This window comes from Tachyglossus aculeatus, chromosome 1, assembly GCF_015852505.1.
Source record: "Tachyglossus aculeatus isolate mTacAcu1 chromosome 1, mTacAcu1.pri, whole genome shotgun sequence".
Taxonomy (NCBI): Eukaryota; Metazoa; Chordata; class Mammalia; order Monotremata; family Tachyglossidae; genus Tachyglossus; species Tachyglossus aculeatus.
In genome coordinates this window covers 7063203-7090362 of record NC_052066.1, presented here as the reverse complement: position 1 = coordinate 7090362, position 27160 = coordinate 7063203, and the positions used below count along the sequence as shown (strand labels likewise).

At 46.3% G+C, this 27160-nt stretch overlaps 1 protein-coding gene across 1 annotated transcript in view; it reads right to left on the bottom strand.

The window, feature by feature from the left end:
• The window catches only part of DPP10 (dipeptidyl peptidase like 10), a 301222-nt gene that overhangs the window by 219843 nt on the left and 54219 nt on the right, over positions 1–27160 (bottom strand). The window contains exons 2-3 of the mRNA XM_038753670.1: positions 19545–19659; positions 3192–3287 (exon numbers count right to left, since the gene is read on the bottom strand). Coding sequence (XP_038609598.1) covers positions 3192–3287; positions 19545–19659 — 211 coding nt within the window. The remainder of the gene's footprint in view (positions 1–3191; positions 3288–19544; positions 19660–27160) is intronic.

The following is a 27160-nucleotide window of genomic DNA, read 5'->3' as shown; positions in this document are numbered from 1 at the left end:
CAGATAATTATAATAATAACTGTGGTATTTGTTCATTCATTCATTCATTCATTCATTCATTCATTTATTTATTTATTATTCTTATTTATTATTTATTTATTATTTATTTATTGAGCGCTTACTGTGTGCAGACCACTGGACTAAGTGCTTGGGAAGTACAAGTTGGCCACATATAGAGACGGTCCCTAACCAACAACGGGCTCACAGTCTAGAAGACTGTTAAGTGCTTTGTTAAGCATTTGTTAAGTGCTTACTATGTGCCAAGCACTGTTCTAAACCCTGGGGTAGATACAAGCTAATCAACTTGTCCCACGTGGGGCTCAAAGTCTTAATCCCCCTTTTACAGGTGAGGGAACTGAGGCACTGAGAAGTGAAGTGACTTGTCCAAGGTCACACAGCAGACAAGTGGTGGAGCCGGGATTAGAACCCGTGCCCTCTGACTCCCAAGCCCGGGCTCTTTCCACTGAGCCACGCTGCAAGTTCATTGAGGGAAGAGAATGAGTCTTTTGCTCTTCTTCTTCTCTCCCAAGTACTCCAAACAGTGCTCCGCCCTTAGCAGAAGGCTAGTGAAATACTATTGATATAATAATAATAATAATAATAATAATAATAATAATAATAATAGTATTTGAGAAGCAGCGTGGCTCAGTGGAAAGAGCCCGGGCTTTGGAGTCAGAGGTCATGGGTTCAAATCCCGGCTCCACCATTTGTCAGTTGTGTGACTTTGTGCAAGTCACTTCACTTCTCTGTACTTCCGTACATTCAACTCCCTTCTCAGGCCCCCGGTTCCTCCCCCTCCTCCTTCCCTCACCCCCAACGATCTGGCCTCCTACTTCATTAATAAAATTAAATCCATCAGGTCCAACCTCCCCAAAGTCACTTCCCCCCGTTCTCCAGCCCACTGGCTGTCAACACTCTCTGCTACTCTCCCATCCTTCCCAGCAGTATCCTCAGAGGAGCTCTCCTCCCTCCTCTCAAGTGCTACTACGGCCACCTGCGCTTCTGACCCCATTCCCTCTCGCTCCGTCCCTTCTCCCCTCCTTAACTTCCATCTTCAACCACTCACTCTCCACTGGTTCCTTCCCCTCTGCCTTCAAACATGCCCATGTCTCTCCCATCCTAAAAAAAACCTCTCTTGACCCCACCTCACCTTCTAGTTATCGCCCCATCTCCCTCCTACCATTCCTTTCCAAACTCCTTGAACAAGGTGTCTACACGCGCTGCCTCGAATTCCTCAACGCCAACTCTCTCCTCGGCCCCCTCCAGTCTGGCTTCCGTCCCCTACATTCCACGGAAACGCCCTCTCAAAGGTCACCGATGACCTCCTGCTTATCAAATCCAACGGCTCCTACTCTATCCTAATCCTCCTCGACCTCTCAGCTGCCTTCGACACTGTGGACCACCCGCTTCTCCTCAACACGCTATCCAATCTTGGTTTCACAGACTCCGTCCTGTCCTGGTTCTCCTCTTATCTCTCCGGTCGTTCTTTCTCAGTCTCTTTTGCAGGCTCCTCCTCCCCCTCCCATCCCCTTACTGTGGGGGTTCCCCAAGGTTCAGTTCTCGGTCCCCTTCTGTTTTCAATCTACACTCACTCTCTTGGTGACCTCATTCGCTCCCAAGGCTTCAACTATCATCTCTGCACTGATGACACCCAGATCTCCATCTCTGCCCCCGCTCTCTCCCCCTCCCTCCAGGCTCGCATCTCCTCCTGCCTTCAGGACATCTCCATCTGGATGTCTGCCCGCCATCGAAAACTCAACGTGTCCAAGACTGAACTCCTTGTCTTCCCGCCCAAACCCTGCCCTCTCCCTGACTTTCCCATCACTGTGGACGGCACTACCATCCTTCCCGTCTCACAAGCCTGTAACCTTGGTGTCATCCTCGACTCCGCTCTCACATTCACCCCTCACATCCAAGCCGTCACCAAAACCTGCCGGTCTCAGCTCTGCAACATTGCCAAGATCCGCTCTCTCCTCTCCATCCAAACCGCTACCCTGCTCGTTCAAGCTCTCATCCTATCCCGTCTGGACTACTGCATTAGCCTCCTCTCTGATCTCCCATCCTCGTGTCTCTCCCCACTTCAATCCATACTTCACGCCGCTGCCCGGACTGTCTTTGTCCAGAAACGCTCTGGGCATATTACTCCCCTCCTCAAAAATCTCCAGTGGCTACCAATCAATCTGCGCATCAGGCAGAAACTCCTCACCCTCGGCTTCAAGGCTGTCTATCACCTTGCCCCCTGCTCCCTCACCTCCCTACTGTCCTTGTCCAGCCCAGCCCGCACCCTCCACTCCTCTGCCGCTAATCTCCTCATCGTGCCTCGCTCTCGCCTGTCCCGCCGTCGACCCCCGGCCCACGTCCTCCCCCGGGCCTGGAATGCCCCCAATCCCTCTGCCCATCTGGCAAGCTAGCCCTCTTCCTCCCTTCAAGGCCCTACTGAGAGCTCACCTCCTCCAGGAGGCCTTCCCACACTGAGTCCCCTCCTTCCTCTCCCCCTTGTCCCCCTCCTCATCCCCCATCTTACCTCCTTCCCTTCCCCGCAGCACCTGTATATATGTATATATGTTTGTACATACTTATTACTCTATTTATTTATTTATTTTACTACCCCACTGTTGGGTAGGGACTGGCTCTATATGTTGCCAACTTGTACTTCCCAAGCACTTAGTACAGTGCTCTGCACACAGTAAGCGCTCAATAAATAGAATTGATTGATTGATTGATTCTCTGTCCCTCAGTGACCTCATTTGTACAATGGGGATTAAGATTATGAGCCCGTCGGGCAACCTGATCACCTTGTAACCTCCCCAGTGCTTAGAACAGTGCTTTGCACATAGTAATTGCTTAATAAATGCCATTATTATTATTATATGTCAGGCACTGTTCTAAACTCTGGTGTAGATACAAGCTATTCAAGTTGTCCCACATGGGGCTCACAGTCTTAATCCCCATTTTCCAGATGAGGCCACTGAGGCCGGAGGAGTGAAGTGACTTGCCCAGTGTCACTCAGCAGAAACGTGGCAGAGCCAGGATTAGAACCCAGGTCCTTCTGATTCCCAGGCCCGGCCACTAACCACTAGGCCACGCTGCTTCTCTGGGAATGTGGGCCCCAGAGACGTGAAGGAGATGGGAGAAAACGCCGGATCTGCGGATTGGGGAGGGGGCCGGAATCGAATGGCTTGGGCACTCACCATTGACCCACCAGGCTTCCGGGTTGTGGACGGCAAACTCTTTCCTGAAAAGATCTTCCAGGGACAATCGGGATTCCGAGGAATTGGTGAGATCGTCTGTAATGGAAGAAAGATGGAGACATCAGTGGGTTGTCACTGTGGGTCAAACGGCACGTCCTAAATCACTAACGTTTGATGGATAATAATAATAATAGTGGTATTTGTAAAGCGCTTACTATATGCCAGGCACTGTACTAAGGGCTGGGTGCATCCAAACAAATCGGGTAGGGCACAGTCCCTGTCCCATGTGGGGCTCATCGTCTCCATCCTTGTTTCACAGAGGAGAGAACTGAGGCACAGAGAAGTGAATTGACTTGCCCACGGTCACGAGTGGCGGAGCCAGGATTAGAACCCGTGAATAATAATAATAATAATAATAATAATAATAATAATAATAATAGTAATGGTATGTGCCAAGCTCTGTTCTAAGCGCTGGGGTAGATACAAGGTAAGCAGGTTGCCCCATAGTGGGGCTCATGGTCTTCATCCCCATTTTACAGATGAGGGAACTAAGGCACAGAGAAGTGAAGTGACTTGCCCATGGTCACACGGTAGAGGGTTGCGGAACCAGGATTAGAACCCGTGGATAATAATAATGATAATAATGATGATGATGGCATCTGTTAAACACTTACTAAGTGCCAAGCACTGTTCTAAGCGCTGGGGTAGGTACAAGGTAATCCGGTTGTCCCACAGTGGGGCTCACAGTCTTCATCCCCATTTTACAGATGAGGGAACTGAGGCCCAGAGAAGTGAAGTGACTTGCCCACGGTTACATGGCAGATGAGTGGCAGAGCCAGGTTTAGAACCCGTGGATAATAATAATGATAATAATAATAATAATAATGATGGTATCTGTTAAATGCTTACTATGTGCCAAGCACTGTTCTAAGTGCTGGGGTAGATACAAGGTAATCAGGTTGTCCCACAGTGGGGCTCACAGTCTTCACCCCCATTTTACAGATGAGGGAAGTGAGGCCCAGAGAAGTGAAGTGACTTGCCAACGGTCATACGGCAGATGAGTGGCGGAGCCAGGATTAGAAGCCGTGGATAATAATAACAATAATAATAATAATAATAATAATAATAATAATAATGATAATAATGATGGTATCTGATAAATGCTTACTATGTGCCAAGCACTGTTCTAAGCGCTGGGGTAGATACAAGACGATAATAATAATAATAATAATAATGTTGGCATTTATTAAACACTTACTATGTGCAAAGCACTGTTCTAAGCACTGGGGAGGTTACAAGGTAATCAGGTTGTCCCAAAGGGGGCTCACAATCTTAATCCCCATTTTACAGAGGAGGTAAATGAGGCACAGAGAAGTTCAGTGACTTGCCCAAAGTCACACAGCTGACAATTGGTGGAGCCTGGATTTGAACCCATGATGTTTGACTCCAAAGCCCTGGCTCTTTCCACTGAGCCCCGCTGCTTCAGATGATCAGGTTGTCCCACAGTGGGGCTCATGGTCTTCATCCTCATTTTACAGATGAGGGAACTGAGGCTCAGAGAAGTGAAGTGACTTGCCCACGGTCACACGGCAGACGAGTGGCACAGCCAGGATTAGAAGGTGTGGATAATAATAACAATAATAATAATAATGGTATCTGATAAACGCTTACTATGTGCCAAGCACTGTTCTAAGCGCTGGGGTAGATACAAGAGGATCAGGTTATCCTACAGTGGGGCTCACAATCTTCATCCCCATTTTACAGACGAGGGAACTGAGGCCCAGAGAAGTGAAGTGACTTGCTCCAAGTCACACAGCTGACAAGTGGCGGAGCCGGGATTAGAACCCATGACCTCCGACTCCCAAGCCCGGGCTCTACCCACTGAGCCACGCTGCTTCTCTGGATGGAAGATCTCTTTGAATGGACGCAACCTAAAGAGGCTCCTGCGTTAGCCTCCTGCCTGACCTCCCTGCCTCCTGTCTCTCCCCACTGCAGTCCAGACTTCTCCCCCTTCTAGACTGTGAGCCCGCTGTCGGGTAGGGACCGTCTCTAGAACATCATCAATCGTATTTATTGAGCGCTTACTGTGTGCAGAGCACTGTACTAAGCGCTTGGGAAGTACAAATTGGCAACATATAGAGACAGTCCCTACCCAACAGTGGGCTCAGTCTAAAAGGGGGAGACAAAACCAAACATACTAACAAAATAAAATAAATAGAATAGATATGTACAAGTAAATTAGAGTAATAAATCCGTACAAACATATATACATATATACAGGTGCTGTGGGAAAGGGAAGGAGGTAAGATGGGGGGGATGGAGAGGGGAACGAGGGGGAGAGGAAGGAAGGGGCTCAGTGTGGGAAGGCCTCCTGGAGGAGGTGAGCTCTCAGTAGGGCCTTGAAGGGAGGAAGAGAGCGAGCTTGGCGGATGGGCAGAGGGATTGGGGGCATTCCAGGCCTGAGGGATGACGTGGGCCTATATGTACATGTGATTACATTTAAAAAGAAGAATCATCACCAACCGTATTTACTGAGCGCTTACTGTGTGCAGAGCACTGCACTAAGCGCTTGGGAAGTACAAGAATGGTCTGAAAAGAAGAAGAAAGAAGAAAGGAAGAATGATTACATTTCAAATTAACTTGGACTTCCCAAGCGCTTAGTCCAGGGCTCTGCACACAGTAAGCGCTCAATAAATACGATTGAATGAATGAATGAATGAATGAATCTATGCAGCATTTTTCTACAAAAACGTTCAGTCCACGTCTCCCCGCTCCTCCAGCCCCTCCAGGGATTGTCCATCAGAAACCTGTCACCCTGGGCTTTCAAGCCGTCCATGGGGTCGCCCCCTCCTCCCTCCCCTGGCCGCTCTCCTTTCATTCATTCAATCATATTTATTGAGCGCTTCTTTTCTGTCTCCCTCTTCGTCTCTTTCTTCTTCTCTCTCCCTTTCACTCTGTCTCTCCTTTTTTTTTTAATGGCATTTATTCAGCACTTACTACGTGCAGAGCACTGTTCTAAGTGCTGGGGAGGTTACAAGGTGATCAGGTTGTCCCACGTGGGGCTCACAGTCTTCATCCCCATTTTCCAGATGAGGTAACTGAGGCCCAGAGAAGTGAAGTGACTTGCCCAAAGTCACACAGCTGACAATCGGTGGAGCCGGGATTCGAACCCATGACCTCTGACTCCAAAGCCCAGGCTCTTTCCACTGAGCCACGCTGCTCTCCTTCTGTCTCCCTGTCTCTCACTCTTGCTCTGTCTCCCTCCGTCTCCCTCTTTTCCTCTCCCTTTAAATCTCTGTCTCTCACACTCTTCCTCTCTTTGTCTCTCTGCTCCATCTTTCTGTCTCTATCTCTCCCTTTCTCCTGGCCCCCTCTCTTTTGCTGTTTTTGCCTCACTCTTCCTCTGGTTTTCTCCCTCTCTCATTCTCACACTGTCTCTCTCCTTCTCTCTGTCTCTCCCTCTCTGTGCGTCTCCCTGCCTCTCTCTGTATCTCCTTCTTTTGGTGTCTCTCCCTCTCCTTTTCAATCTCTGTCTCTCACACTCTTTCTTCCTCTCTTTGTCTCTCTGCTCCATCATTGTCTCAATCTCTCCCTTTCTCCTCGCCCTCTCTCTTTTTCTGTCTCCCTCTTTCTCTGTCTCTTTCTTCTTCTCTCTCCCTTTCACTCTGTCTCTCCCTCTGTCTCCCTGCCTCTCACTCTTGCTCTGTCTCCCTCCGTCTCCCTCTTTTCCTCTCCCTTTAAATCTCTGTCTCTCACACTCTTCCTCTCTTTGTCCCTCTGCTCCATCTTTCTGTCTCTACCTCTCCCTTTCTCCTGGCCCCCTCTCTTTTTCTCTTTGCCTCACTCTTCCTCTGGTTTTCTCCCTCTCTCATTCTCACACTGTCTCTCTCCTTCTCTCTGTCTCTCCCTCTTATTCTATCTCTCTGTGCATCTCCCTGCCTCTCTCTGTATCTCCTTCTTTTGGTGTCTCTCCCTCTCCTTTTCAATCTCTGTCTCTCACACTCTTTCTTCCTCTCTTTGTCTCTCTGCTCCATCATTGTCTCAATCTCTCCCTTTCTCCTCACCCTCTCTCTTTTTCTGTCTCCCTCTTTCTCTGTCTCTTTCTTCTTCTCTCTCCCTTTCACTCTGTCTCCCCCTCTGTCTCCCCATCTCTCACTCTTGCTCTGTCTCCCTCTTTCCCTCTCCCTTTAAATCTCTGTCTCTCACACTCTTCCTCTCTTTGTCTCTCTGCTCCATCTTTCCGTCTCCATCTCTCCCTTTCTCCTGTCCCCCTCTCTTTTTCTCTTTGCCTCACTCTTCCTCTGGTTTTTTCCCTCTCTCATTCTCACACTGTCTCTCTCCTTCTCTCTGTCTCTCCCTCATTCTATCTCTCTGTATGTCTCCTTCTCTCTCTCTGTATCTCCTTCTTTTGGTGTCTCTCCCTCTCCTTTTCAATCTCTGTCTCTCACACTCTTTCTCCCTCTCCTTCTGTCTCTCTCTATCTCTCCTTCACCCTCTTCATCTCTTTCTCTCTCCCCCTTTCTCCTCCTGACTCTCTTTCTCTTTCCCCATCTCCTTGTGCCCCTCTCCCTTTCACACTGTCTCTCTTTCTCCCTCTCTTGGTCTGTTTCAAGCGCTTAGTACAGTGCTCTGCACACAGTAAGCGCTCAATAAATACGATTGATGATGTTTCTTTCTGTCTCCTCCTCCGGCCCGGCCCGCACACTCTCCTCCTCTCATGCCAACCTCCTCCCTGCCCCGCCATCTCCTCCATCTCACCGCCGACCCCTGGCCCACGTCCTGCCTCTGGCCCCAAATGCCCTCCCCTTTCATATCTCAGTGGAAAGAGCCCGGGCTTTGGAGTCAGAGGTCATGGGTTCAAATCCCAGCCCCGCCACTTTTCAGCTGTGTGACTTTGGGCAAGTCACTTCACTTCTCTGGGCCTCAGTTACCTCATCTGGAAAATGGGGATTAAGACTGTGAGCCCCATGTGGGACAACCTGATCACTCTGTAGCCTCTCCAGCACTTAGAACAGTACTTTGCAATCAATCAATCAATCAATCAATCGTATTTATTGAGCGCTTACTGTGTGCAGAGCACTGTACTAAGCGCTTGGGAAGTACAAGTTGGCAACATATAGAGACAGTCCCTACCCAACAGTGGGCTCACAGTCTAAGAGTGGGCTCACAGTAGTAAGCACTTAATAAATGCCATCAATATTATTATTATTATTATTATTATTATATATGACAGACCCCCGCTCTCCCCACCTTCAAAACCCTCCTAAAATCCCACCTCCTCCAAGAAGCCTTCCCTAATTTAAGTCCTCATTTCTCCTAACCACCCACCCTTCTGCACTGACTATGCACTTAGCTGATAATCCCTTAAGCAGCATGGCTTAGCGGCAAGAGCCGGGGCTTTGGAGTCAGAGGTCATGGGTTCGAATCCTGGCCCACCACTTAGCTGTGGGCAAGTCACTTCACTTCTCTGTGCCTCAGTGACATCATCTGGAAAATGGGGATGAGGACTGTGAGCCCCCCGTGGGACAACCTGATCACCTTGTAATCTCCCCAGTGCTTAGAACAGTGCTTTGCACATAGTAAGCGCTTAATAAATGCCATTATTATTATTATCATTATTATTATTATTATTATTATTATTATTGTCAGCTGTGTGACCTTGGGCAAGTCACTTTGCTTCTCTAGGCCCCAGTGACCTCATCTGGAAAATGGGGATGAAGACTGTGAGCCCCATGGGGGACAACCTGATCACCTTGTAACCTCCCCAGTGCTTAGAACAGTGCTTTGCACAAAGTAAGAGCTTAATAAATGCCATTATTATTATTATTATTATTATTATTATTATTGTCAGCTGTGTGACCTTGGGTAAGTCACTTGTCTTCTCTGGGCCTCAGCGACTTCATCTGGAAAATGGGGATGAAGACCGTGAGCCCCACAGGGGACAGCCTGATCACCTTGTAACCTCCCCAGCACTTAGAACCGTGCTGTACAAATAGTAAGTGCTTAATAAATGTCATTATTATTATTATTATTATTATTATTATTATTATTGTCAGCTCTGTGACCTTGGGCAAGTCACTTCGCTTTTTTGGGCCTCAGTGACCTCCTCTGGAAAATGGGGATGAAGAGTGTGAGCCCCCCGTGGGACAACCTGATCACCTTGTAACCTCCCCAGTGCTTAGAACAGTGCTTTGCACACAGTAAGCGCTTAATAAATGCCATTATTATTATTATTATTATTATTAATTGTCAGCTGTGTGACCTTGGGCAAGTCACTTCACTTCTCTGGGCCCCAGTGACCTAATCCGGAAAATGGGGATGAAGACTGTGAGCCCCACGGGGGACAACCTGATCACCTTATATCTACTCCGGTGCTTAGAACAGTGCTTGGCACAGAGTAAGCACTTAACAAATGCCATCATATTCACTTCTACTACTACCACTGCTATTACTGCGCCCACTATTTATCCATCAGTGGTATTTATTGAGCGCTTACTGTGTGCAGAACACTGTACTAAGCGCGTGGGCGAGTATACTATAACAGAATTCGTAGACAAGTTCCTTGGTTATAGCAAGCTTACAGTGTAGAGGGGGAAGACAGACCTTTATATAAATGATAAATAAATAATAATAATGATGCTATTTTTAAAGTGCTTACTATGTGCCAAGCACTGCTCCAAGTACTGGGGTAGATACAAGGAAATCGGGTTGTCCCACATGGTGCTCAGAGTCTCCACCCCCATTTTACAGATGATGGAACCGAGGCACAGAGAAGTGAAGTGACTTGCCCAAGGTCACACAGCAGACCAGGGGAAGAGCCCGGATTAGAACCCATGACCTTCTGACTCCCAGAAGAAGATCAGCGTGATTTATTGGCAAGAGCCCAGGGAATGGAAGTAAGAGGACATGGGTTCTAATGCTGGCTCTGCCACTGGTCTGCTGTTTGGCCTCAGGCTAGTTGCTTAACTTCTCTGTGCCTCAGTTATTTCATCTGTAAAATGGGGATGAAGACTGTGAGCCCCACGTGGGACAACCTGATCACCTTGTATCCTCCCCAGAGCTTAGAACAGTGCTTGGCATGTAGTAAAGCACTTAACAAATGCCATCATTAGTATTACATCATGCTCAGTAACAAGACTCTGGGTATAAAAGCATTCTATAAAATCCAAGATATTATTGTATCATCCCAACAGCTTCTCCAGGAGTTGTATACTGAAAACCTACAGAATACACTCCAGCGCTTAGTACAGTGCCTGGCACACAGTAAGCACTTAACAAATACCACAGTTATGATCACTGAGACCTTACATACCTCATGACTTAAATTTATTTTTCCATCTTCCTTCCTTCCTTCCTTCCTTCCTTCCTTCCTTCCTTCCTTCCTTCCTTCATATTTATTGAGCGCTTACTGTGTGCAGAGCACTGTACTAAGCACTTGGGAAGTACAATTTGGTAACATATAGAGACGGTCCCTACCCAGCAGTGGGCTCACAGTCTAGAAGGGGGAGACAGACAACAAAGCAAGACATATTAACAAGATAAAATAAATAGAATAAATATGTACAAATAAAATAAATAAATAGAGTAATAAAACCGTACAAACATATATCCATATATACAGGTGCTGTGGGGAGGGGAAGGAGGTAAGGCAGGGGGGATGGGGAGGGGGAGGAGGGGAAGAGGAAAGAGGGGTCTCACTCTTGGAGCCATCTTCTGCCCACCGGCAAATTATTTACTGGCCGTCTTAACTGAATGAGATTAAATTACCATTAGATTGAAGCTCCCTGGTTTATCAGCAAGAGCGTGGGCTTGGGAGTCAAAGGGTCCTGGGTTCTAATCCCACCTCCGCCGCTTCTCAGCTGTGCGACTTTGGGCAAGTCGCTTAACTTCTCCAGACCTCAGTTCCCTCATCTGGAAAATGGGGATGAAGACTGTGAGCCCCGCGTGGGACAACCTGATCACCTTGTAACCTCCCCAGGGCTTAGAACGGTGCTTGGCACATAGTAAGCGCTTAACAAATACCATCATTATGGTAACTTCCTTGAGGACGGAGAAAGTATCTACCAACTCGACTGTGCTCTCCCAAGTGTTCAGTACTGTGTTCTGCATACGGTAGGGGCTCAATAAATGCATTGCTCCATTTTTAGAGTTTGTCACCAATCTCTTCATCTTGGTGATCAAATGAGTCTGTGAGGAATGTCATGGTTTAAATGGGTTTATTTGGGCCAGACTCAGATAAGAAAGTTGCCAAATGCCTCAGAACAGTCAGCTTTTTCCTCATTGCATGAGGAAAAGTGAACACAGTTGTGTCCCTTGTAGGTGTCACGCAAAGCATAGTCTCCAAAGCTGTACACCACTATCTCTGAGAGAGACAGAGAGATAGAAAGAGAGGGAGATAGAGAGGCAGAGACAGAAAGTGTGAGAGATAGCACCTGATAGGGGGAGGAAAAAAGAGAGACAGCAAAAGACACCCAAACAGAAAGAGATAAGAGCAAGAGAGGGGGAGGGAGAGAGACAGTGAAAGACACAGAGACAGAAAGAGATAGAGTGGGAGAGGGAGAAAGACAGAAAAAGACACAGAGACAGAAAGAAACAGCTCAAAAGAGGGAGAAAGAGATGGAGAAAGAGAAAGGGGGTCAGGAGGAGATAGGGAGAGAGAGAAAGAGATGAAGAGGGTGAAGGAGAGATAGAGAGAGACAGAAGGAGAGGGAGAAAAAGTGTGAGAGACAGAGATTGAAAAGGAGAGGGAGAGACAGCAAAAGAAGGAGATACAGAGACAGGGAGATGCACAGAGAGATAGAATAAGAGGGAGAGACAGAGAGAAGGAGAGAGACAGTGTGAGAATGAGAGAGGGAGATAACCAGAGGAAGAGAGAGGCAAAGAGAAAAAGAGAGGGGGCCAGGAGAAAGGGAGAGATAGAGTCAGGGAAGTGACTTGCCCCAGGTCACATAGCAGACATGTGAGCCCATTGTTGGGTAGGGACTGTCTCTATATGTTGCCAATTTGTACTTCCCAAGCGCTTAGTACAGTGTTCTGCACACAGTAAATGCTCAATAAATACGATTGATGAAAGATGGAGCAGAGAGACAAAGAGAGGAAGAGTATGAGAGACAGAGATTTAAAGGGAGAGGGAAAGAGGGAGACAGTGAGACAGAGCAAGAGTGAGAGACAGGGAGAGAGAAGAAGAAAGAGACAGAGAAAGAGGGAGACAGAAAAAGAGAGAAGGTGAGGAGAAAGGGAGAGATTGAGACAAATATGGAGCAGAGAGAGACAAAGAGAGGAAGAAAGAGTGTGAGAGAGAAATTTAAAGGGAGAGGGAAAGAGGGAGACAGAGCAAGAGTGAGAGACAGAGGGAGAGAGACAGAGTGAAAGGGAGAGAGAAGGAGAAAGAGACAGAGAAAGTGGGAGACAGAGAAAAATAGGGTGAGGAGAAAGGGAGAGAGAGAGAAGGAGAGGAAGAAAAAGTGCGAGAGACAGAGATTTAAAGGGAGAGGGAAAGAGGGAGACAGAGAGAGAGACAGAGGGAGACAGAAGGAGAGAGACAGAGTGAAAGGGAGAGAGAAGGAGAAAGAGAGAGAGAAAGAGGGAGACAGAGAAAAATAGGGTGAGGAGAAAGGGAGAGAGAGAGAAGGAGAGGAAGAAAAAGTGCGAGAGACAGAGATTTAAAGGGAGAGGGAAAGAGGGAGACAGAGAGAGAGACAGAGGGAGACAGAAGGAGAGAGACAGAGTGAAAGGGAGAGAGAAGGAGAAAGAGAAAGAGGGAGACAGAGAGAAAAAGAAAGAGGGTGAGGAGAAAGAGAGAGAGAAACAAGGAGAGGAAGAAAGTGTGAGAGACAGAGATTTTAAGGGACAGGGAAATAATAACAATAATAATGATGGCATTTATTAAGCACTTACTATGTGCAAAGCACTGTTCTAAGCACTGGGGAGGTTACAAGGTGATCAGGTTGTCCCAAAGTGTTGGGGGGGGTGGCGGTCACAGTCTTCATCCCCATTTTACAGATGAGGGAACTGAGGCCCAGGGGAAGTTAAGTGACTTGCCCAAAGTCACACAGCTGACAAGTGGCAGAGCCGGGATTTGAACTCATGGCCTCAGACTCCAAAGCCCGGGCTCTTTCCACTGAGCCATGCTGCTTCTCATAAGAGGGAGGAAAGTGCGAAAGAGGGAGACGGATAGAGACAGAGAAAGAGTGAGAGATAGAGGGAGACAGAAGGAGAGAGACAGGGTGAAAGGGAGAGAGGAGAAAGAGACAGAGGGAGACAGAGGAAAAAGAGAGGGTGAGGAGAAAGGGAAGATAGAGACAGAAAGATGGAGCAGAGAGAGACAAGGAGAGGAAGAAAGAGTGTGAGAGACAGAGATTTAAAGGGAGAGGTAAAGAGGAAGACAGAGACAGAGCAAGAGTGAGAGACAGAGGGAGACAGACAGAATGAAAGGGAGAGAGGAGGAGAAAGAGACAGAGAAAGAGGGAGACAGAGAAAAAGAGAAAGGGCGAGGAGAAAGGGAGAGAGAGAGACAAGGAGAGGAAGAAAGAGTGTGAGAGACAGAGATTTAAAGGGAGAGGGAAAGAGGGAGACAGAGAGACAGAGCAAGAGTGAGAGACAGAGGGAGAGAGACAGAGTGAAAGGGAGAGAGAAGGAGAAAGAGACAGAGAAAGAGGGAGACAGAGAGAGACAGAGCAAGAGTGAGAGACAGAGGGAGAGAGACAGAGTGAAAGGGAGAGAGAAGGAGAAAGTGACAAAGAGGGAGACAGAGAGAAAGGGGGCAGGAGAAAGAGAGACAGAGAGCTGGAGATAATGTGAGACACAGGCTCTGTCCCACATGGAGTTCACAGACTAGGTGTGAAGACAGAACAAGCTAATTGAATCCCCATTTTACAGATGAGGAAACTGAGGCTGAGAGCATGATAATAATAATAATAATAATAATAATAATGGTATTTGTTAAGTGCTTTCGATATGCCAGGCTCTGTACTAAGAGCTCAGGGTGGATGCAAGCAGATCGGCTTGCTCACAGTCTCCATCCCCATTTAACAGACGAGGGAACTGAGGCCCAGAGAAATGAAGTGACTCACCCGAGGTCACCAGGCAGACAAGTGGCGGAGCTGGGATTAGAACCCAGGTCCTTATGACTCCCTGGCTCTACCCACTAGGCTGAAAGAAGCAGCACAGTTTAATGGAAAGAGCCCGGGCTTGGGAGTCAGAGGATGTGGGTTCTAATCCTGGCTCCGCCAATTCGATCAATCAATCAATCGTATTTATTGAGCGCTTACTGTGTGCAGAGCACTGTACTAAGCACTTGGGAAGTCCAAGTTGGCAACATATAGAGACGGTCCCTACCCAACAGTGGGCTCACAATCTAGAAGGGGAAGACAGAGAACAAAACCAAACATTAACAAAATAAAATAAATAGAATAGATATGTACAAGTAAAATAAATAAATAAATAAATAGAGTAATAAATATGTACAACTGTCAGCTGGGTGACTTTGGGCAACTCACCTTCTCTGTGCCTTAGTTCCCTCATCTGTAAAATGGGGATTAAGACTGTGAGCCCCACATGGGACAACCAGATTACCTTGTATCTGCCCCAGCGCTTAGAACAGTGCTTGGTACATAGTAAGGGCTTAACAAATACCATTATTATTATTATTAGGAGCAGAAATAGGAGACAGAGAGGTGGGGAGGAGAGTGATATATACTCCTGGAAACATCAGCTCCCGGGTTGCATTATTTTTATCATCCACTTTTCATTCATTCATTCAATCGTATTTATTGAGCGCTTACTGTGTGCAGAGCACTGTATTAAGCGCTTGGGAAGTACAAGATGGCAATCAATCAATCAATCAATCAATCAATTGTATTTATTGAGCGCTTACTGTGTGCAGAGCACTGTACTAAGCGCTTGGGAAGTACAAGATGGCAACATATAGAGACGGTCCCTACTCAACAGTGGGCTCACAGTCCACTTGTAATAAAGAGCATCACAGAAGGAAAAGCTTCTTTTCCTCGTTAAGATCTTGGCAACTAACGGTTCTCACCTGCAAGGTGGGCAGAGGTGAAGAAGACTGTAAATAAATGTATCTTCCTAATCATCATCATCATCAATCGTATTTATTGAGCGCTTACTGTGTGCAGAGCACTGTACTAAGCGCTTGGGAAGTACAAATTGGCAACATATAGAGACAGTCCCTACCCAACAGTGGGCTCACAGTCTAAAAGGGGGAGACAAAACCAAACATACTAACAAAATAAAATAAATAGAATAGATATGTACAAGTAAAATGAATACATAAATAGAGTAATAAATCTGTACAAACATATATCCATATATACAGGTGCTGTGGGGAAGGGAAGGAGGTAAGATGGGGGGATGGAGAGGGGGACGAAGGGGAGATGAAGGAAGGGGCTCAGTCTGGGAAGGCATTCGTCTGATCTCTTTCTCTTGTTTTCTAAAGATTCATTCATTCATTCATTCATTCATTCAAGTGTATTTATTGAGCGCTTACTGTGTGCAGAGCACTGGACTAAGCGCTTGGAAAGTACATGTCAGCAACAGATAGAGACGGTCCCTACCTGACAACAGGCTCACTGTCTATAAGACGGCATAGTCCGGCTAGCTTCAAGGAAAATGGAGCGATGGTAAAGGTTTCATAATAGCATGGCTTAGCGGCAAGAGCCTGGGCTTCGGAGTCAGAGGTCGTGGGTTCTAACCCTGGCTCCGCCACTTGTCCGCTGTGTGACCTTGGGCAAATCATTTAACTTCTCTGGGCCTCAGTTACCTCATCTGGAAAATGGGGATTAAAAGTGTGAGCCCCGCGTGGGACAACCTGATTACACTGTATCTACCCCGGAATTTAGAACAGTGCTTGGCACTTATTTATTACTCTATTCATTTATTTATTTATTTATTATTACTTGTACCTATCTATTCTATTTATTTTATTTTGTTAGTATGTTTGGGTTTGTTCTCTGTCTCCCCCTTCTAGACTGTGAGCCCACTGTCGGGTAGGGACTGTCTCTATGTGTTGCCGACTTGTCCTTCCCAAGCGCTTAGTACAGTGCTCTGCACACAGTAAGCGCTCAATAAATATGATTGATTGATGGATTGATTGATTGATTAAAAAATACCATTATTATTATTATTATTTCATTCATTCATTCAATCGTATTTATTAATGATAATGGCATTTATTAAGCGCTTACTATGTGCAAAGCACTGTTATTGAGTGCTTCCTGTGTGCAGAGCACTGTAATAAGCTCTTGGAAACTCCAATTCGGCAACAGAGATAATAAATAATAATAATAATAATAATAATAATAATAATGGCATTTATTAAGTGCTTACTATGTGCAAAGCACTGTTCTAAGCACTGGGGAGGTTAGAAGGTGATCAGGTTGTCCCATGGGGGGCTCACAGTCCTAATCCCCATTTTACAGATGAGGGAACTGAGGCCCAGAGAAGTGAAGTGACTTGCCCAAAGTCACACAGCTGACAAGTAGCAGAGCCGGGATTTGAACCCCTGACCTCTGACTCCAACATGTACTTCCCAAGCGCTTAGTACAGTGCGCGGCACACAGTAAGCACTCAATAAATACAATTGAATGAATGAATGAATGAATGACTCCAAAGCCTACCCAACAGCGGGCTCACAGTCGAGAATATAATATACAGTGATATAACATGTATATAATGATATGATAAAATGATAATATCCATTCAGTTGTATTCAGTGAGAACTTACTGTGTAGAAAGGGGAGGCAGACAACAGAACAAAACATGTTAAAATAAAATCAATCAATCAATCATCAATTGTATTTATTGAGCGCTTACTGTGTGCAGAGCACTGTACTAAGCGCTTGGGAAGTACAAGTTGGCAACATACAGAGACAGTCCCTACCCAACAGTGGGCTCACAGTCTAAAAGGGGGGAGACAGAGAACAAAACCAAACATACTATCAATCAATCGTATTTATTGAGCGCTTACGGTGTGCAGAGCACTGTACTAAGCGCTTGGGAAGTACAAGTTGGCAAGATATAGAGACAGCCCCTACCCAACAGTGGGTTCCTGAGCGCTTAGGAAGTGCACAGCCCTGTACTAAGCCCTTGGGAGAGTAAAAGGGGTAGTCAAGATTCCATTTTTTATTTTACTTGTACATATCCCTTTTATACTGTGAGCCCACTGTTGGGTAGGGACTGTCTCTATGTGTTGCCAATTTGTATTTCCCAAGCGCTTAGTACAGTGCTCTGCACATAGTAAGCGCTCAATAAATACGATTGATGATGATGATGATGATTTTCCAGATGAGGGAACTGGGGCCCAGAGAATAATAATAATAAATAACGGTATTTGTTAAGCGCTTACTATCAATCAATCAATCGTATTTATTGAGCGCTTACTGTGTGCAGAGCACTGTACTAAGCGCTTGGGGAAATAAATAGAATGAACCTGTACAAGTAAAAGAAATAGAGTCGTAAATCCATACAAACATATATACATCTATACAGGTGCTGTGGGGAGGGGAAGGAGGGGGCTCAGAGGATGGAGGAGTGGAGGGACAGAGGAAAGGACGGAGGGACGGACGGGGAAATGGAGGGACAGAGGAATAAATAAATACGATTAATTGATTGATTGATTGATTGATTAATGGAGGAACAGAGGGGAGGACAGAGGGATAGACGGAGAAATGGAGGGCCAGAGGGAAGGACAGAGGGATGGATTCATTCATTCATTCCTTCATTCCGTCATTCATTCATTCAATCGTATTTATTGAGCGCTTACTGTGTGCAGAGCACTGGACTAAGCGCTTGGGAAGTCCAAGCTGGCAACATACAGAGACGGTCCCTACCCAGAGGTCATGGGTTCTAATCCCGGCTCTGCCACTCGTCAGCTGTGTGACTCTGGGCACACCACTTTACTTCTCTGGGCCTCAGTTATCTCATCTGGAAAATGGGGATGAAGACTGTGAGGCCCCACGGGGGACAGCTTGATGACCTTGTATCTGCCCCAGCGCTTAGAACAGTGCTCGGCACATAGTAAGCGCTTAACAGATACCATCATTATTATGATTTTGACACCTGTCTCTATGTTTTGTTTTGTTGTCCATCTCCCCCTTCTAGACTGTGAGCCCGTTATTGGGTAGGGACCGTCTCTAGATGTTACCGACTTGTACTCTCCCAAGCGCTTAGTACAGTGCTCTGCACACAGTAAGCGCTCAGTAAATATGATTGAATGAATAAATAATTGAATTATTATTATTATAAATGATAGCTGTATTAGCAGATAGCAGATTCACTCATTCATTCATTCAATCGTATTTATTGAGCGCTTACTGTGTGCAGAGCACTGTACTAAGCGCTTGGGAACTTTTAGACTGTGAGCCCACTGTTGGGTAGGGACTGTCTCTATATGTTGCCAACTTGTACTTTCCAAGCGCTTAGTACAGTGCTCTGCACACAGTAAGCGCTCAATAAATACGATTGATTGATTGATTGATTGATTGGGAAGTCCAAGTTGGCAACATCTAGAGATGGCCCCTACCCAACAGCGGGCTCACAGTCTAGAAGGGGGAGACAGACAACAAAACAAAACATGTGGTCAGGTGTCAAGTCATCAGAATAAAGAGAAGTAAAGCTAGAAGCACATCATTGACAAAATAAATAGTAAATATGTCCAAGTAAAATAAATACAGTAATAAATCTGTATAAACATAAATACAGGTGCTGTGGGGAGGGGAAGGAGGTAGGGTGGGGGGGATGGGGAGGGGGAGAGGAAAAAGGGGGCTCATGGTTCCTAAATGATAGCTGTATTAGTAGACGACCCCTAGGCCAGTCACAGGGCAGCTGAGCACCCCTGGGAATCAATCAATCAATCAATCAATCAATCGTATTTATTGAGCGCTTACTATGTGCAGAGCACTGGACTAAGCGCTTGGGAAGTACAAATTGGCAACACATAGAGACAGTCCCTACCCAACAGTGGGCTCACAGTCTAAAAGGGGGAGACAGAGAACAGAACCAAACATACCAACAAAATAAAATAAATAGGATAGAAATGTACAAGTAAAATAAATAAATAAATAAATAAATAGAGTAATAAATATGTACAACCATATATACATATATACAGGTGCTGTGGGGAAGGGACGGAGGTAAGATGGGGGGATGGAGAGAGGGACGAGGGGGAGAGGAAGGAAGGAATCAATCAATCAATCGTATTTATTGAGCGCTTACTGTGTGCAGAGCACTGTACTAAGCGTTTGGGAAGTCCAAGTTGGCAACATAGAGAGACGGTCTCTACCCAACGGTGGGCTCACAGTCTAGAAGGTGTTGGGGGGGCGGGGGAGAGGGGCACACCTGGGGTGAGGAGGATGACGGACACGGTGATGAGGGAGCAGACCACCAGGATGACCAGAAGGGCGATGGCGATCCCTCTCCAGTTCCTCTGGGGCGGACCGCGGCCCCCCAGCTCCTGCCGGAAAAAAACAGAAACGACAAAAGCCACAAGGCCTGGCGTTACAACCCGTCTCGTTGCAACCCGCGCCCCGCCGCCCCATGCCCGCCGTCGCGGTCCCTGCCCCTTGAGGGGCTCGCTGCCGACTGTGAGCCCACTGTTGGGTAGGGCCTGTCTCTATATGTTGCCAACTTGGACTTCCCAAGCGCTTAGTCCAGTGCTCTGCACACAGGAAGCGCTCAATAAATACGATTGATTGATTGATTCATTCATTCAATTGTATCTATTGAGCGCTTACTGTGTGCAGAGCACTGGACTAAGCGCTTGGGAAGTCCAAGTTGGCAACATAGAGAGACGGCCTTGTGGGGCGGGAGACTGGCATCATTTATTCATGCATTCAATCGGAGTATTGAGAAGCAGCTTGGCTCAGTAGGAAAGAGCCCGGGCTTTGGAGTCAGAGGTCATGGGTTCAAATCCCAGCTCCGCCAGTTGTCAGCTGTGTGACTTTGGGCAAGTCACTTCACTTCTCTGGGCCTCAGTTACCTCATCTGGAAAATGGGGATTAAATCTGTGAGCCCCACGAGGGACAACCTGATCACCTTGTAACCTCCCCAGCACTTAGAACAGTGCTTTGCACACAGTAAGCGCTTAATAAATGCCATTATTATTATTATTATTATTATTATTATTATTACTTCCTGTGTGCAGAGCGCAGGACTAAGCACTTGGAGAGTACAATTCGCTAATAATTCTCCCCCTTCTATTCATTCATTCAATTGTATTTATTGAGCACTTACTATGTGCAGAGCACTGTACTAAGCATTTGGGAAGTACAAGTTGGCAACATACAGACTGAGCCCCCTCCTTCCTCTCCCCCTCGTCCCCCTCTCCATCCCTCCCGCCTTACCCCCTTCCCTTCCCCACAGCACCGGTATATAGGTATATATGTTTGTACATATTTATTACTCTATTTATTCATTTATTTTACTTGTACATATTTATTCTACTTATTTTATTTTAATATGTTTTGTTTTGTTCACTGTCTCCCCCTTCTAGACTGTGAGCCCACTGTTGGGTAGGGACCATCTCTATGTGTTGCCGACTTGTACTTCCCAAGCGCTTAGTCCAGTGCTCTGCACACAGTAAGCGCTCAATAAATACGATTGAATGAATGAATGAATGAACATCTAGAGACGGTCCCTACCCAACAGCGGGCTCACAGTCTAGAAGGGGGAGACAGAGAACAAAACAAAACATATTAACAAAAACTTCTAGACTGTGAGCCCGCTGTTGGGTAGGGACTGTCTCTATATGTTGCCAACTTGTATTTCCCAAGTGCTTAGTACAGTGCTGTGCACACAGTAAGTGCTCAATAAATATGACTGACTGAATGAATGAATAATAATAATAATGATGATGGTATTTGCTAACCGCTTACTATGTGTCAAGCACTGTTCTAAGCACTGGGATAGATACAAGGTGATCAGGTTGTCCCCCGCGGGGCTCACAGTCTCCATCCCCATTTTACACATGAGGGAACTGAGGCACAGAGAAGTGGAGCGACTTGCCCAAAGTCACACAGCTGACGAGTGGCGGAGCCGGGATTAGAACCCATGACCTCCCAAGCCCTCGCTCTTGCCACTAAGCCACACTGCTTCTCTAAGTAACAGATAGAGACGGTCCCTCCCTAACAGCGGGCTCACAGTCTAGAAGGGGGAGACAGACAACAAAACAAAACAAGTAGACAGGCATAATAATAACAATTATGGTACTTAAAATAATAATAATGTTGGTACTTGTTGAGCACTTACTATGTGCCAAGCACCGCTCTAAGCGCTGGGGGAGATACAAGGTAATCAAGGTTGTCCCCCCGTGGGGCTCACAGTCTTCGTCCCCATTTTCCAGATGAGGGAACTGAGGCCCAGAGAAGTGAAGTGACTTACCCAAGGTCACACAGCAGAGATGTGGCAGAGCCAGGATTAATAATAATGATAATGTTGGCATTTGTTAAATGCTTACTATGTGCAATGCACTGTTCTAAGCGTTGGGGGGGATATAAGGTTATCAAGGTTGTCCGCCGTGGGACTCACAGTCTTCGTCCCCATTTTCCAGATGAGGGAACTGAGTCCCAGAGAAGTGAAGTGACTTGCCCAAGGTCACACAGCAGAGATGTGGTGGAGCCGGGATTAATAATAATGATAATGTTGGTATTTGTTAAGCGCTTACTATGTGCCAAGCACTGTTCTAAGAGCTGGGTGGGGGGGGGAGATACAAGGTAATCAAGGTTGTCCCCCGTGGGAATCACAGTCTTCATCCCCATTTTCCAGATTAGGGAACTGAGGCCCAGAGAATAATAATAATAATAATAATAATAATAATAATATTAACAACAACAACAATAATAATAGGCATTTGTTAAGTGCTTACTATGTGCAAAGCACTGTTCTAAGCGCTGGGGAGGATATAGGGTGAACAGGTTGTCCCATGTGGGGCTCACAGTCCTAATCCCCATTTTACAGATGAGGTAACTGAGGCCCAGAGAAGTTAAGTGACTTGCCCAGATCACACAGCTGACATGTGGTGGAGTTGGGATTCGAACCCATGACCTCTGACTCCAAAGCCCCAGCTCTTTCCACTGAGCCAGGAGAGAAGTGAAGTGACTTACCCAAAGTCACACAGCTGACAAGTGGCAGAGCTGGGATTCGAATCCACGACCTCTGACTCCCAAGCCTGGGCTCTTTCCACTGAGCCACGCTGCTTCTCTGATTAAGTCCAGTGCTCTGCACACAGTAAGCACTCAATAAATACAATTGAATGAATGAATTAAGCGCTTACTCTGTGCCAAGCTCTTTTCTAAGCACTGGAGTAAATCAATCAATCAATCAATCAATCAATCATATTTATTGAGCGCTTACTGCATGCAGAGCACTGGACTAAGTGCTTGGGAAGTCCAAGTTGGCAACATATAGAGACGGTCCCTACCCAACAGCGGGCTCACAGTCTAGAAGGGGGAGACAGACGACAAAACAAAACATGTGGACAGGTGTCAAGTCGTCCAAATAAATAGAATTATCGCTCTATGCACATCATTGACAAAATAAATAGAATAGTACATATGTACAAGTAAAATAAATAGAGTAATAAATCTGTGCAAATTCATTCATTCAATCGTATTTATTGAGCGCCCACCATTTCATTCATTCATTCAATCGTATTTATTGAGCGCTTACCGCGTGCAGAGCACTGGACTAAGCGCTTGGGAAGTCCAAGTTGGCAACATATAGAGACGGTCCCTACCCAACAACGGGCTCACAGTCTAGAAGGGGGAGACAGACAACGAAACAAAACATGTGGACAGGTGTCAAGTCGTCCGAATAAATAGAATTATCACTCTATGCACATCGTTGACAAAATAAATAGAATAGTAATAATAATAATAATAATGGCATTTATTAAGCACTTACTATGTGTAAAGCATCATCAATCGTATTTATTGAGCGCTTACTATGTGCAGAGCACTTTACTAAGCATTTGGGAAGTACAAATTGGCAATATAAAGCACTGTTCTAAGTGCTCAGGAGGTTACAAGGTGATCAGGTTGTCTCACGGGGGCTCACAGTTTTCATCCCCATTTTACAGATGAGAGAACTGAGGCACAGAGAAGTTAAGTAACTTGCCCAAAGTCACACAGCTGACAAGTGGCAGAGCTGGGGTTTGAACCCCTGACCTCTGACTCCAAAGCCCGGGCTCTTTCCATTGAGCCACGTTGCTTCTCATATGTACATATGTACATATGTACAAGTGAGAGTAATAAATCTATACAAATTCATTCGTTCAATCATATTTATTGAGCGCTTACCATTTCATTCATTCATTCAATCATACTTATTGAGTGCTTACTGTGTGCAGAGCACTGGACTAAGCACTTGGGAAGTACAAGTTGGCAACATAAAGACGGTCCCTACCCAACAACGGGCTCACAGTCTAGAAGGGGGAGACAGACAACAAAACAAAACACGTGGACAGGTGTCAGTACGTCTGAATAAATAGAATTATTGCTCTATGCACATCGTTGACAAAATAAATGGAATAGTACATATGTGCAAGTAAAATAAATAGAGTAATAAATCTGTGCAAATTCATTCATTCAATCGTATTTATTGAGGGCCTACCATTTCATTCATTCATTCAATCGTATTTATTGAGCGCTTACTATGTGCAGAGCACTGGACTAAGCGCTTGGGAAGTCCAAGTCGGCAACATCTAGAGACGGTCCCTACCCAACAACGGGCTCACAGTCTAGAAGGTGGAGACAGACAACAAAACAAAACATGTGGACAGGTGTCAAGTCGTCCGAATAAATAGAATTATAGCTCTATGCACATCGTTGACAAAATAAATAGAATAGTACATATGTACAAGTAAAATAAATAGAGTAATAAATCTGTACAAACATATATACAGGGGCTGTGGGGAGGGGAGGGAGGTAGGGCGGAGGGATGGGGAGGAGGAGAGGAAAAAAGGGGGCTCAGTCTGGGAAGGTTTCTTGGAGGAGGTGAGCTCTCAGTAGGGATTTGAAGGGAGGAAGAGAGCTAGTTTGGAGGATGTGAGGAGGGAGGAAATTCCTGGTCAGGGGAAGGACGTGGGCCGGGGGTCGACGGCGGGACGGGCGAGAAGGAGGCCCAGGGAGGAGGTGAGCGGTGGCAGAGGAGCGGAGGGTGCGGGATGGGCTGGAGAAGGAGAGAAGGGAGGTGAGGGAGGAGGGGGCCAGGGGATGGATGGACAGCCTTGAAGCCCAGAGTGAGGAGTGTTTGTTTGATGTGGAGATGGATGGGCAACCACTGGAGATCTTTGCAGAGTGGGGTGACGTGTCCTGAACGTTTTTCAAGAGAAATGACGCGGCTGGCAGAGTGAAGTATAGACTGAAGTGGGGAGAGACAGGAGGATGGGAGAGCAGAGAGGAGGCCGATGCAGTCATCCGGGCGGGAGAGGATGACAGATGGAACCACCAAGGCAGGCCCAATGTGGGTGGGCATTGTCTTTCTTTATTGCTGAATTGTACTTTCCAAGTGAGAAGCAGCGTGGCTCAGTGGAAAGAGCCCGGGCTTTGGAGTCAGAGGTCATGGGTTTGAATCCCGACTCCGCCACATGTCTGCTGTGTGACCTTGGGCAAGTCACTTAACTCCTCTGAGCCTCAGTTGCCTCATCTGTAAAATGGGGATTAAGACTGTGAACCCCACATGGGACAACCTGATCACTTTGTATCCCCCCCCCCCCGCGCTTAGAACAGTGCTTTGCACATAGTAAGTGCTTAACAAATGCCAATATCATCAAGTGCTGAGTAAGCTCTGCACACAGTAAGCGCTCAATAAATACGATTGAATGAATGAAGGAATGAATGAACAAAGAGATTGGCCATGGGATTTTCTCCCACTCCCTTCTGGGTCTCCTTTTCACTTGGATTTGCTCCCTTGATTTCCCCCCTCCATCAGCCCCACACACTTATAACCCCAGCCCTCATTTATTTATTTATGTTCGTGCCTATCTCCCCTGTCTAGACTGTACGATCATTGTGGGTTGGGAATGTGTCTCCCCACTCTATGTTGTAATAAAAATAATAATAACGGCAATTATTGTACAGAGAAGCAGTGTGGCTCAATGGAAAGAGCAGGGGCTTTGGAGTCAGAGGTCATGGGTTCAAATCCCTGCTCTGCCACTTGTCAGCTGTGTGACTTTGGGCAAGTCACTTCACTTCTCTGAGCCTCAGTTCCCTCATCTGTAAAATGGGGATAAAGACTGTGAGTCCCCTGTGAGTCCCCGGCCCGATGCCATGTATATATGTTTGTACATATTTATTACTCTATTTATTCATTTTACTTGTACATATTTATTCTATTTATTTTATTTGGTTTTTATGTTTTGTTTTGTTGCCTGTCTCCCCCTTCTAGACTGTGAGCCTGCTGTTGGGTAGGGACCGTCTCTTTATGTTGCAAACTTGTACTTCCCAAGCGCTTAGTACAGTGCTCTGCACGCGGTAAGTGCTCAATAAATACGATTGAATGAAAAAAAAATGAATGAATGACAACCTGATCACCTTGTAACCTCCCTAGTGCTTAGAACAGTGCTTTGCACATAGCAAGAGCTTAATAAATGCCATTATTATTATTAATTATTCTGGTATTTGTTAAGGGCTTACTAGGTGCCAGGCACCGTACTAAGCGCTGGGGCGGAGACAACCAAATGGGGTTGGACACAGTCCCCATCCCATGTGGGGCTCACAGTCTCCATCCCCACTTTACAGATGACGGAACTGAGGCCCGGAGAAGTGAAGTGACTTGCCCAAGGTCACACAGCAGACATGTGGTGGAGCTGGAATTTGAACCCATGACCTTCTGCCTCCCAGCTCCATGCTCTATCCACTTCATTCATTCATTCCTTCAATCGTATTTATTGAGCACTACTGTGTGCAGAGCACTGTACTAAGCGATTGGAAAGTCCAAGTCGGCAACATAGAGAGATGGTCCTTACCCAACAACGGGCTCACAGTCTAGAAGGGGGAAATAATAATGGTAGTTGTGCCATCATTACTATGTGCCAAACACTGTTCTAAGCGCTGGGGCGGATACAAGGTCATCAGGTTGCCCCATGTGGGGCTCACAGTCTTCATCCCCATTGGACAGATGAGGTCACTGAGGCACAGAGAAGTGACTTGCCCAAACTCACCTAGCCGACAATAATAATAATGGTGGCATTTATTAAGCGCTTACTATGTGCAAAGCACTGTTCTAAGCGCTGGGAAGGTTACAAGGTGATCAGGTTGTCCCACAGTCTTAATCCCCATTTTATAGATGAGGTAACTGAGGCACAGAGAAGTGAAGTCACTTGCCCAAAGTCACACAGCTGACAAGTGGCGGAGCCGGAATTAGAACCCACGACCTCCGACTCCCAAGCCCAGGCTCTTTCCACTGAGCCACGCTGCTGCTTCCCTATATTCTCCCAAATCCTCAGTCCGGTGGTCCGCACCCAGTGAGCGCTCAATAAATGCCCCTGATGGACTATACTTCCAACTACCTGTCCCGGAATCTTAAACGGGAAACGTTGGAACGTATGCGAGCGAAGCCTTGGCCGATAAACTTAAATCTTCCTTCGCCAACTACTGTGACGTTTCCCAGACTGCTATAAAAGGATTAAAGCCAATTTATCTTTGGCGGCAAGTCAGAATATTTGTGGGAAAGGATTAGCTGCTGCTGAAATCGCTACTAATTTTAAGAAGAGCTCCCGCTTCGTCAAGTTTTCCCGATGCCGGTTGATATTCGGCCCGGTTGTAATTCTTTTCCCAGGTCTTTTACGATAAAAATAAACCACAAACTGTTTCCACCTGCGGTGACGAGAAAGAGCAAATGGGTATAAATTAAATAAGCAGCGGTTGGCGTGTGATTTAATTTCGTTTATTCATTAGAGACCAAGTGAGACCCTCGCCAAATAAAGCATGGAAATACGCTTAACAGTGACCACGATA